Source organism: Equus caballus, chromosome 18 (assembly GCF_041296265.1).
Source record: "Equus caballus isolate H_3958 breed thoroughbred chromosome 18, TB-T2T, whole genome shotgun sequence".
In the NCBI taxonomy this organism is placed as follows: domain Eukaryota; kingdom Metazoa; phylum Chordata; class Mammalia; order Perissodactyla; family Equidae; genus Equus; species Equus caballus.
This window is the reverse complement of record NC_091701.1, coordinates 19,246,266-19,258,355: the sequence shown is the minus strand read 5'-3', so window position 1 is coordinate 19,258,355 and position 12,090 is coordinate 19,246,266. Positions and strand designations below refer to the sequence as shown.

At 48.1% G+C, this 12,090-nt stretch overlaps 1 protein-coding gene across 1 annotated transcript in view; it reads left to right on the top strand.

The window, feature by feature from the left end:
• TMEM163 (transmembrane protein 163) overlaps positions 1–12,090 on the top strand; it is a 234,244-nt gene that overhangs the window by 214,714 nt on the left and 7,440 nt on the right. The window contains exon 6 of the mRNA XM_023622824.2: positions 7,255–7,366. Coding sequence (XP_023478592.1) covers positions 7,255–7,366 — 112 coding nt within the window. The remainder of the gene's footprint in view (positions 1–7,254; positions 7,367–12,090) is intronic.

Sequence of the window (12,090 nt, the reverse complement as noted above, 5' to 3'; positions counted from 1 at the left end):
CCCTGAGCTAATATCCATGCCCATCGTCCTCTACTTTATATGTGGGACACCTGCCATAGCATGGCTTGATAAGTGATGCATAGGTCCACTTCCAGGATCCGAACTGGTGAACCCCGAGGCTGCTGAAGTAGAGCATGTGAATTTAACTGCTATACCACCAGGCCGGCCCCGAGATAGGTTTTTTTTGTGAGGAAAGTTAGGCCTGAGCTAACATCTGTTGCTTATCTTCCTCTTTTTGCTTAAGGAAGACTGTCGCTGAGCTAACATCTGTGCCGATCTTCCTCTATTTTGTATGTTGGGCGATGCCAGAGCATGGCTTGATGAGTGGTGTTTAGGTCTGTGCCTGGGATCTGAATCCGTGAACCCTGGGTCACTGAAGCAGAGTGCGCAAACTTAACCACTCTGCCACCGGGCTGGCCCCCAGAGTTAGATTTTCAACTTTATTGACCTTCCACAGGGTCAAGATGACAAATGGCTATATGGATCAACATTTCTGCCTCTTCCCTAAAACTGCGTGTAAAAGACTTTATTGATTATGATTTTGACATCCCTCTGTGCAGTGTAGCAGTTCGTTTCACAAACATTTATTATTGCAATGGGGATAGATACTGAGGTAGATGAGAAAGGATGCCTCCCCTCAGTGAGCTCACAGGAGAGGGAGACAATGAAGGAAACACATGCAAGCCCGTGTCATGGGACCCATGAGAACATGGTCCAGCAGGGGCGTGGAGTGGACGTGCCAGTTCTTAGAGCATGAGCTGTCAGGAAATGCTTAATAGAGGAGGAAACACTTGAGATAAGTCTAGAAAAAGGAGTGTTTACCCACCCAGACAGTGAAAATACATCAGCAGGAAATTCAGGAGACTTGAAGTCAGCCTATCTGGGTCCGTGTGCCACCACTGACCTCTCTAATCTTCTGATTTAATCTTTGTAATGACTGTGCTTTGATTGCAGTCCTCTACTCACATTATCATAATGTACACAATGTCCATTATCATAATGTGCATTATCTGAATTATGTAAATATTAGGAATTGTCACCTAAGGGTCCCTGAGATAAACTTCTTTTTTAGAAAAATTGGTTTTATTGAGATGTGATGTAAATACAGTAAAATTCACCCATTCAATTTGATAAGATGTGTTAGATGTATATAGTCAGTCACAGAAATACCACAACAATGAAGACAGAGAATATTTCTGTCACTTTAAAAAGTTCCATCATGCATTTTGCAATCATTAATTACCTCCTCTCCCCAGCCACTGATTTGCTTTCTGTCAGCGTAGTTTTCCTTTTCTAGAATGTAAGATAAATGAAATCATAAAGTATTTAGTCTCTTCTATCTGCTTTCTTTCATTTAGTATAATGCTTTCGGAATGCAGCCATGTTCTTGTGAAATGTATAAGTAGTTCACTCTTTTTCATTGCTAAGTAGTATTCCATTGTACCGATAGATCACTGTTCATTTATCCATTCACCAGTTGTTGGGTGGTTAGGTTGTTTCCAGTTGTTTGACACTATGAAAATAGCTAAGAACATTGGTGTGCAGGTTTTTGTGTGGACATAGGCTTTTGTTTCTCTTGGGTTAAATGCCAATGAGTAGAATTGCTGGGTCCTGTGGTAAATCTGTATTTAACCTTAGAAGGAATGACCAATCTGTTTTACAAGTGGCTGTACCATTTTATATTCCTACCAGCAGCACCTGAGTGTTCCAGTTGCTCCACATCCTCACCGCAATTGGTATTCTCTCTTTTAAATTTTACTGATCCTGATGTGTATATCATAGTATCTCACAGTGGTTTTGAATTACGTTTCCCTGCTGACTAATGATGTTGGCAATCTTTTCATGGGTTTATTTGCTAGTCATATATCTTCTTTGGTGAAGTGTGTGTTCAAATACTTTGCTCATTTTTTTAAATTAAATCATCTGTTTTCTTCTTACTGAGTTGTAGAAATTCTTAATATATTCTGAATACAAGTCCCTGAACATATATGTTTGCAAGCATTTTTTTTCCCAGACTATGACTTTCCTTCATTTTCTTAGTAGTGTCTTTCAAGGAGCAAAAGTTTTTAATAATACTTTTGGTTAGGTGAAAAATGATACCTCAGCGTAGTTTTGGTGGTTGTTTCTTTTATGAATGAGTTTAAGCATGTTTCCTATGTTTACAATGCATTTTCATTTTCTAATTGTCTTTTGCCTGTGTCCTGTCCCTATTTTCTATTCGTTTTTTGTTTTTTTCTTATAGGTTTCTAGGAGTTCTTTATGTATTAGGGAGATTAGCCCTTTGTGATAATATCTTTCCTAGTTTGTATATAACCTCTCCCCTGCACATGTTTTAATTTTCACATGGTCAAGTCTATTGATTGTTTATGGCTTTGAGACAGTTATAAAAGGCCTTCACACTACAAGATCGTAAAGAAGCTTGCCAGCACAGACATAATTCATGTAGCATTAACCTTTACTACATTTACCCTTGTCTTCTGAGTGAGTGGCTAGTTTTCTTGAATCTTTTTGTCCTGATCGTCTATCCATTCAGTAATGATTCAGCTGTGAGAAATCATAGGGCCACTGCTGGTAACAGTGGAAACTGATAGCTAACTAGGAAATAGTGGTCCCTCTGTTCTTACAGAGTCCATGTTTCAGTAACGAGAGATGTTTACGAAGCTATGGATGAGGCGTCCTTGCCTAATTTACAGCTGGGAACAAATTCAGATCCTGCCCCTAGCTGAGTGACCCTGGACAAGTCCCTTAGCCTCTGTGTGCCTGTTCCTCCGTCTGTCGGATGCCCGCTTGACTAGACTGTGAGAGTTGAGGGAGACCCAATCGCTGTGGCCGCACTTTGAAAGAAGTCCGCGGGGGTGCCGACCTCCTCAGGTTGCGGTTTCTCATCGTTAGCCGCGTCTGCTCTGGCTTCCTGACTTGGGAAGGAATCCTCTCAGAAACTCCTTCTCTTATTTCGCTCAGGACTGTCTAAGCTCGGGCTGCCATAACAAAATGCCATACACTGGGTGGCTTAAACAACGGGAATTTATTTCTCCTCGTTCTGGAGACTGGAACTCCAAGACCGAGGTGCTGGCAGGGTTAGTGTCTGGTCAGGGATCTCTCGTTGGGGGACAGACAGCTGCCTTCTCCCTCTGACCTCACCTGGCCTGTCTTCAGCGTGTGTGGGTGGAGAGAGAGTGAGAAATCTCTCTTATAAGGGCCCTAGTCCCATCATGAGGGCCCATCTGCATGACCCCATCTAACCCTAATCACCTCCCAAAGGCCTCATCTCCAAGTACCATCACATTGGGGGTTAGGGCTTCAACATGGGACATTTATGTCCCCCTAAAAAGCCCCCAGTCCGTGGCAGGGACTGATGTCTTGAGCAGGTTGATGACTACATCTCTGATGTTACGCTCATGCTAACAATAGACTTGGTGGCTGTGTGAGGAGAGGAGAGCCAGGTGGGCTCTGGGTGGGAAATCACAGAGAACTTCTAGGATGCTGAAAGCTGGTTTGGGGAGAGGGGGTTTGGCAGGTCTGGGCCGTCCCGGGTCCTCCGTGGGTTCTTTTGCAGGGTTTACTTTTTTCTGAAGCAGATGAGTGCAGCAGTAGTGAGGAGCACCTTCTAGCTCTGGGTGAGGCTTCAGGATGGCCGCGATGTCTGCGCTGCCAGACTTCAGGAAGGCAGTTGCTCCTTCAGAGCTGATCCGGGGAGCAGAGGGTGGTTGGTAGAAATAATCCACGGACAGGAAAAACCTGGTTTTGCCTATTGGCTTTTCCATTTACTGTATGCCAGGCACTGTCTAAGCCTTTTGAAACATCCTTAGGGAGCAGTATGTCAGATTCAAGCAGAGGAGGGAGCCACTCCAAGGGGCACGGAATAGGGCTTTGTTGCAGGCATGAGACCTTACAGGACAGTGGGGGCTGCCGAAGAAGCCCTGTCAGACTTCTGCCCCAGAGTCCGGGCCTGAAGTCAGCAGGGCCGCCTGGCAGGAAGGAAGGATGGGCAGAGAGTGAAGCAGAGCAAGGACAACCTGGTGCATGAAGATGGACCAGAACTGCACCTTGATGACACAGGTGACCTGCAGCAGAAGCCTTTTGCCATGAAGCTGTATACACGCCTGGCTCGGGACTCAGAGGAGCTGTGGGCCTGGCTGCTGCCCTTCCCCTCCACTAAGGTGAGCCAGTGGACCAGCAACACATCCATGGGCGGCAGCAGCACCTGCTGCCCTCCAACTGCCTTCAGGGCCTAGGGGCCACTTCACTTCTGTCTTCCAAATATCACCCAGATGTCCCTGGTGGTCAAGTGTGACTCACAACCACTTAGGAAGGGAATTCTGGGAAATGTAGTTCCTGTTGATCGCTGTGGACACAGTACACAGCCACCAAGGGTGGTAGCTCTATTCTTTTTTCCATTTTACAGATGTGGAAATGGAGGAAGAGATGGAGGGAGATTCAGTGACTTGCCCAGCGTCACTCAGTTATTAAGTAAGGCTTCTGCTTTAGTGTCTTTAGCTACTACACTGCTTCTACTTTATTATATCATAACTCTACCCCCCTGTTCCTCCAGGAAGTGGACCTCAGAGCCACTCAGTCCATGGAAACCTTCGCCAAGATGAAGCTTCTAAGGTGAAGGGTGGGTCCAAAAACCTTCCTGCTGATAAGCTACTGTGGATCCCAATCATAGCTTCTCTTACATTTCTTTACATTTCACCATGCATACTTTTTTCTAGGTAGTCAATTCCCTATGTTTCTTTTATAGGAATGCTTGCCATACTTTGTCTGGGGCTCACCATTAGCATCTAGTGTGGCATGGATAATGTTAGTGCACGGATCACGTGTTTGGTCCCTTTAAGAACAATTGCTGCCTTTTACTGCACATCAGCCACTTGCCAGGGGCTGTAGGTACCACGCTGCCCTTTATGGAAGACAGGATTGAGATGTGAGAGCTTGGGTTTGTTTCCCCAGTAAGTGATGGAGTCTAGATTTGAGCAAAGGTCTGCTGGCACGTCATAGCTCTTCAGCAGGCAACCCCCCATTCAACGGTGGGCCCCCTGGATTAGCAGACCCAGGAGAGGACCAGCAAAGCCACCGTGGCTCTTCTCGAGATGTATCTGGAGGTGAGGGGTCCCCCTAACCTAGATGGGGCCTAGATGGGGTGAACACAGGCTTTTTCCACCTCTGGAAATTTAGGGATGAGGGCTTTGCAAACAGAGAGATTGAATGGAGCCAGAAAGGCTTCAGGCATGCGGTGAGCAAAGTATGAATTCAGCCTCCCAATTTGGAGCCTTAAAATCTGTCTCCCAACTTGGGCTTTCTGAATGCCATCAGCGGCTGGGTCTATGTTGATATGCGATTCCTTAATCATGCTCACTATTTCCTGTGGGTGCCATCTCCCATAATTAGATTGAGTCCCTGCACAAAGGGAATTTTGATTTGGGGGTCTTTCCCCACCCCAGCCCCACCCACTGTGGCCCCTGCTGTGTAACCTCATGCACAACAGGGACTTGGGATCTGCCAAGAGACCAGGTTTGGCACAGTCCTTATCGATAATTTGAAGAGGTGAAACTTTAGTGAGGTGATTATTTAAAAAAAAACTTTAAAATTTGAAATAATTTTAGATTTATAAAAGAGTTATGAAGACGTTACAGAGTATTCCTGTGTACCCTTCATTCAGCCTCCCCCAGTGTTAACATCTCACGAAGATAACCAGGCTACATTTACCCAAACTATGCGATTACATATTAACTAAATTCCAGACTCTATTCTGATTTCTCCAGCTTTTCCACTTGATGACCTTTTTCTGTTCCAGGATCCAGTCCAGGCCACCATATTGCTTCTAGTTTTCGTGTCTCCTTATCTCCAATTTGACAGTTTCTCAGTCATTCCTGGTCCTTCAGGACCTTGACATGTGGGAAAAGTAGTGCTCAGGTATTTTGTGGACTGTCTCCCAAAACGGGTTTGTTTGATGTGTTTTCGCGATTCAGCTGAGGTTATGGGTTTTGGGTGGAACACCAAGACATGCTCTTCTCATCACGTCACATCATGGCAGGAGGTATATGATGTCAGCATCACTTATTAATGGTCATGTTAATCTTGATCACTTGGCTAAGATCGCTCGCCAGCTTTTTCCACTTCAAAGTTACTATTTTTCCCTTTCTACGGCGTATTTGTTAGACACCAGTCACGAGTCTAGGCCAAAGTCAACGGAAGAGGGAACTAAGCTGTGCCTCCTGGAGGAAGGAGTAGCAAAGGATTTGGGAACATATGTTAAAACTAGCCACCATTGACCAGTACTGGGGGGAGACGCTTTGATGCTTATGCAGATGTCCTGTTTCCCGGGAGGTGATTTTTCAAATGACTTTGTTCAGTTTTGAACCCAAGGAAATAGACTGTCTTTCCTCCACCAGCTTTCTGGCACCAGGTTAGTGAATTTGAATAATAAAGTACTTGAGGAATCCTATTTCTTTGGGTAGATATGATGCTTTATCAGATTTCTGCTGGCAGTCGCATTTTAATCTAGGAGAATCTGAAGGCTGTGTCCCACAGGGGTGATGCATGGGAGCTCCAGGCTGAGGAGCTCACTGGGCCCTGCTGTTGTGAGATAGTGGCGCTCGTCTTTGCATATGTGACTCAATCATTTGCTTGCAAAGGTAAGGTAACAGCTTACAGGAAGTGCAAAGATAACATCAATAGCAGACTATTTTTAGACACCTTTTTCCCACCTTGAAGTCTCTATATATTTGAACTTCCAATTGCCTTGTGTGAATTTAAGGAAAAAATATGGTTATATATAGTTTCAGCCATAATTGACCCTGTGGCAAATTCAGTTGGCTCTGTGTTCACCTGTTCTTAGGTCAGTGGTGTACTTACGTGGTCCATAATTCTTAATCAGCTGCTTTTCGAATTATCTGTGGAAAAACACTACGTAGAAGGCACTGTTTTTAGCATTCTGACCAACTCTGTTATTGATCAATGATTGCCAATCATTTCAGCAGAATAGTGACAAGGAGAATCTCCCACAGGAAAAGAAATACTTAATGGGTTTCTAAGGAAATATAAATCTGGATTATCTGGTTTTGATCCTCTTTTCCAATTCTCAGCGACACAGGTAACTGAGGTATGAAAACAAGCAGTATACTCCCACCTGGTGGCAGCATACCCAGCTGATTATTTGTTCTGGGAACAAAGCTGGTTTTTAAGGCAAGTGGTTTGCAGATGATCCGCTCTAGCAGGAGGTGAACTATTGAAATCCGAAATTTTCTCTTCTAGGATGACTTCCTGTTCAGCGTCTCCATTTTAAGTGGGATCCTTTGCAGCATCCTGGCCGTGTTGAAGTTTATGCTGGGGAAGGTTCTGACCAGCAGAGCACTCATAACAGATGGTGAGTAAGGCCAGGGTGCCTGATCTCTGGGGGCTGAGCTCCCAATGAGGGAAGATGCTGTTTGGGTCACTTTTAGTTGCTTGTCTTGCAGAAGAGCTCAACAATCTGGAATCCTTTCCTCACTGTCCTCCTCTCTGCAGGCTGCTAAATGATTCTCAGCGTTCCCAAATCAGGGCAGAAGTCCTGTACCTGGGAATTTAATAAACTCTTCATGCATCACCTCCACTCTGAGCTCTTAACAGGGTGTATTGGGGCTCCCAGCCTCTTAATCATGAATCACAAAGGACCTCCTGGAGTCTTGGCTTTCATGTGCGTTGCGTAAGAAGTAAAGGTCTTTTCTGGGTTCTATCAGTTTCCTTTGTGAATTCTCCATGCTCATTTTCCCCTCCAGTTGGTGAGATGCTCACCTGGCAGTTAAGCTGCAGTTACCAGGGCTTCACTGGGCAAAGGATCCATGTGTTCTCTGCTTAAAACCCAAACCAGGTAGAAGTGTCCCCATGGGTCAGGAGGAGCTCCTGCGTGGCCTTTGCAATGACAGAGGAGGGTGTGTGAAAGTAGGACCGCCGCCAACTAGTGCTGGCAAGGGGACAAGAAACTTGACAAACACTGTCGGCTGCTCATTTTCTTTGTCTTCATTCCTGAGTGTGTGCAGGGGATCAGGAGTAGAGCGGTGAGCCCCCGTACTGTGGGATGGGAGGTCAAAGGGTGAAAACTTGTGGGTTGGTGGGTGTGTCTGCACAAAATAGAGCAGAAATTGTTGCATTTCTTTTTTAAGAAACGAACCACTTTACCCCCTAAACTCTGAAGGTTCTCGCCTATGTGAAATACCTCAATGCAGATGTGTGTGGGTGGCTGCTGTTCTGTTGTGGACGGGGCGGGTGGCAGTGCAGAGGGCTCTTCTCTCCCAGGTGACAAAGCATGGTGACACGTGCGGGCTTTGACTCCTCGTCCTGATGCCCTGCTGTGTGTGGAGCGGGGCAGGTGGGCAGGGAGTCACAGTGAGGTTGCCAGCTTTTCGACTGCACTGCCCTGGAGTAGCATCGCCTGTGTGTATGTATATGGGTGGGTTCCTTTGAACAGTCCTGAAGAAGTTGGGGTTATATGATCTGATAGGCTGACTACAAAACCAAGGGACCCCACATGCTAGTCTGTTGACCACTACCACTGGCAGCATCACAACTGCTTGTGGTGTGTGTTAAACACACAGATTCCTGGGCCTCCCCACTGAAGATTCTGATTCTGGAGTGTGAGGTGGGGCCCAGGAAGTCATTTTACACCAGCGCCCAGTCCACGGTGCACACTGAGGTTTGCTGCTGCCTCCGTGGCCAGTCCTCAGGACACACTGCCACCAGGGAAGGTGGACCCTGCAGTGTGCAGTGCTCCTATATGCCGTTTCGACCAACAGCTCTCAGAATCCTTCCTCTAGTGAGCGTTTCTAGGGCTCACTCTTTGCTTCCACCCCTGCGAGATGCCGCCTCTCTCCCTGGGCTGCAGAGCCCATTTGCCCAGATGAAACGAAAACTTTTTAAACAGTTGCAGCTGTTTAAGAGAGGAGGCGGAGTGGCTGCCGGGGTTGAGCCGTCCTGTTCCCTGCTCTGCTTTCAAGCGGCGTGAAGGCCCCTGTGTGTCCCAGGCGGCCCAGCCCGGCTCCTCCAGCTCCAGATGAAGCCCTGAGGCTGCTTTCCTCCATCAGGCCGAGTGCAGTTGGGATTCAGCTGACCTCAGGTCTGGTTTGCTGGAATTAGATCCTGATGCTGCAGTCACACTGGACTGGGGGGTTACAGAATTCTCTTGTGCCTGGTGCTGTGGGTGGTGCCATGTTAGCTGGGGAAACAGCTCCTAAGGCAGAGTCAGAATTACCCCTCTCAGGTGTCTGTCCTGTTGGTGTGAACAGTCCTGCCTGGTCCCCGAGAGTGGGGTTGCAACTGAGTTACATCACCCCTCTGACATATATGGATCGCTCTGTCTATCAGAGCCGGACCTGAAGACCTTGCGGTTCTGTCCCATGGGAACGATGCAGGCCCGCCTGAGGGCACAGCCTGCCCACATCTCCTGAGGTCTCTGTCACCCACTGAGACAATGGATTCATGGGCAGTTTGCAGTCTGACCCTAATTGTCCCACGAGACCCTGGCCCATCTCGGTGCCCTTTCCTCTCTGGGTCAGACCCAGAATTTGGGGAGAAATGTTCAATCCTGTGATTTTTCTGGTCTGCTGCTTTTTCGTCTGAAAAGAAAATACCTCCTTTGGCTGTGGGGTCCTCCTTTCCTTAGGGGTGAGCGGCGCAGGGGTGCTTGTGCTGAGAGCCGCGTCCGCCTTAACCAGGGGTTTAGAGGTGGGTGTTCCAGCCACCTTCGAGGTTCTTTCATGCTGCTCTGAGGGACACAGCTCTGCCTGGGCCCGTTAGGCCTGAGCAGAGCAGAGGCCTGGCTGGATTTGGCTTCCCCTGCGGTGTGTTCTGTGCCCCTCTCTCTGTGTCTCTTTATCAGCAACATGCAGAATGGGGAAGGCAGGCCTGGGTCGGGGGCTGCACCGGTCAGCACAGTTTTCTAGGCTCCCAGTGGTCAGAACTCTGGGGTTCCTCTCTCAGATCCGAGTTGGACCCTTAAGTCACAAAGCCTCTCAGAGTACTGGCGTTGTATCTGTTCAGGTGACCCCAGTCCAGACACAGGAAGTGCCCTGTGGAAGCCTGAGTGTGCACCCAGCAGTCAGACACCTCCCTCCCCCGCGTGCCTCCCTTCAGGCCCTCAGGCAGGAGGCTGTGTCCCCCTCCCCACCCGTGACCATGGGGCTCGACCCCCTTCTCAGAGCAGTGGGCCCTATGCCTTGACTGGTGGTTCTACTGAACGTCTTACAGATATTCCAGATACCAAGTTTCTTTTAGGCTTCACTGTTCTTCTAACTTCTCGCCATTTTACTTGGTGTACAGAGAAGATGAGTCTGTTTTTTCTAATGAAATAACTTCTGACTTTGTGATTTTCACACACAAAACTGTCCACACGCGTAAGCAGTATTTCCATCATGCTCTTGAACCAGGGAGGGGTCATTAAAATGGAAGTGGATGGTTTCAGTGAAAATTGTTCCACAAACAGGTGGAAAGTGGGGAAGAAGGCTCTCAGGCAGAGGGAATTGTGGGAGAGAACCTGGGGCATCTGCGGGGGCGCGTGAGGAAGGGGGCACGCAGAATCAGGGGCCCCGACGGTGGGCAAGGGCAGGTCATGAAGGATGTTAGGTGAAGGGTAGGATTTTGGATATTTTGCCAAATATTTAAACAAATGAGGTAATGTGATGGATGTTTTCTAATGAGCCCCTTGGCCGTAAAGGTGGAACAGAGTGGAAGGAACAAGGGCTGACGTGGGGAGAGGTCTTGGGGAGCTGAGGGGAAGGCGGTGGTATGGCCGGTGGTGAGGGCCGAGGGGTGAGGATGTAGGGGATTTGAGGAAATGTTGGCGATATTAATAAAATGGGCAGGGCTTGGGGATGCATTGGCCATGGGGGTTGGTGAGAGAGAGACAGACAGACACAGACAGAAAGACAGCACCACTGCAAAGAGCCGAGGCAGCACCCCCATCCCTAAGCCTGTTCCCCATAAGGGGCCCCAGGGCAGGTGGGGGGTCCGTGTGCTCTGCAGTCGCTTGGTGGGAGTGTCAGCAAAATCTGGGGCAGTAATTCCAGCCTCCTGCTGATTGTATTGTCTGGGATCCCAGTTTCACTCCTTCCTTGATGAGCAGAACTAGGGAACCATCTGTAATTATCTCCTCTCAGTTCTTCCCTCCATTTGGAGGTAGGGGGCAGGATGGGATTCCAGACCATGCCTATCACTAATATTGAGGGTTTTCTGAGGGGCTGGCTCTGGAGTGCATCCGCTGTGGCCACTATGCTGGGCATGCCCCTCTCAGGGTCTGGCCAGGGCAGTGGACAGGCCAGGCACTTTCTCTCCAAGCAGGAAGCAAGTCCAGCAAACGGCTTCTGGTGCAGGGAGGGAGGGCAGGCCTCCCCCGTCAGTGGGGAGGTGGCTGCTTCCCAGGCTCGAGCTGTGTGTGAACTGGGTTGGGCTGACTCCACCAGAGCCTTTGTCTTGCTGGGTTGTGTCCTTACAGCCAGGAAGAAGGTCTTCAGGGAAAGGGGGGCAGCAGGAGGTGGGTAAATTCCAGACCTCCCCACTCTGTGCCATGCAGCGCAGTAAAAATCTTGTCGAATTTGGTTTTGTGTCTTTGGCTATTTAGTCTACATGCAATCGTTGCTGCTAGGACTAGGCTGAAGATGGCTCTGCATTATTTAAGGTAAAGTGATTTTGTAGAGCAAGTTGATACTACAAATCAGACAGAGGGAGAGTGTGGAAAGTACCTGGAGAGAGCTCTGAACTCGGGCCAGGAGCCCGGCTCCAGTGCTGCCCGCCGGGGGGCTGGAAACCTCTCTGAGTTGAGGGGCCCCGGGCAGGCTGTACTCACTAAGAGTCTCTGAGGGTTTTCAAGCACGTGAAAAACTTTGAATCAGAATTTTCTGCATAAAATTAATTTGCTTAATTATACAGACTCTTATCTGTTATTAAGGCAAGACTAGTGGAGCCTCTGATCAAGATAGCCTCAGGCATTATTTTGTGTTCTTAAACTGATGACAGCATTTATTCCTTGCAACAGCTCTGGTTTTAACTGAGGGGACAGGAACAAGCTTGTGGGCCTGTGTGGGGTGAGGACAACTCCCCAGAGGTGAGTGACCCATAAGG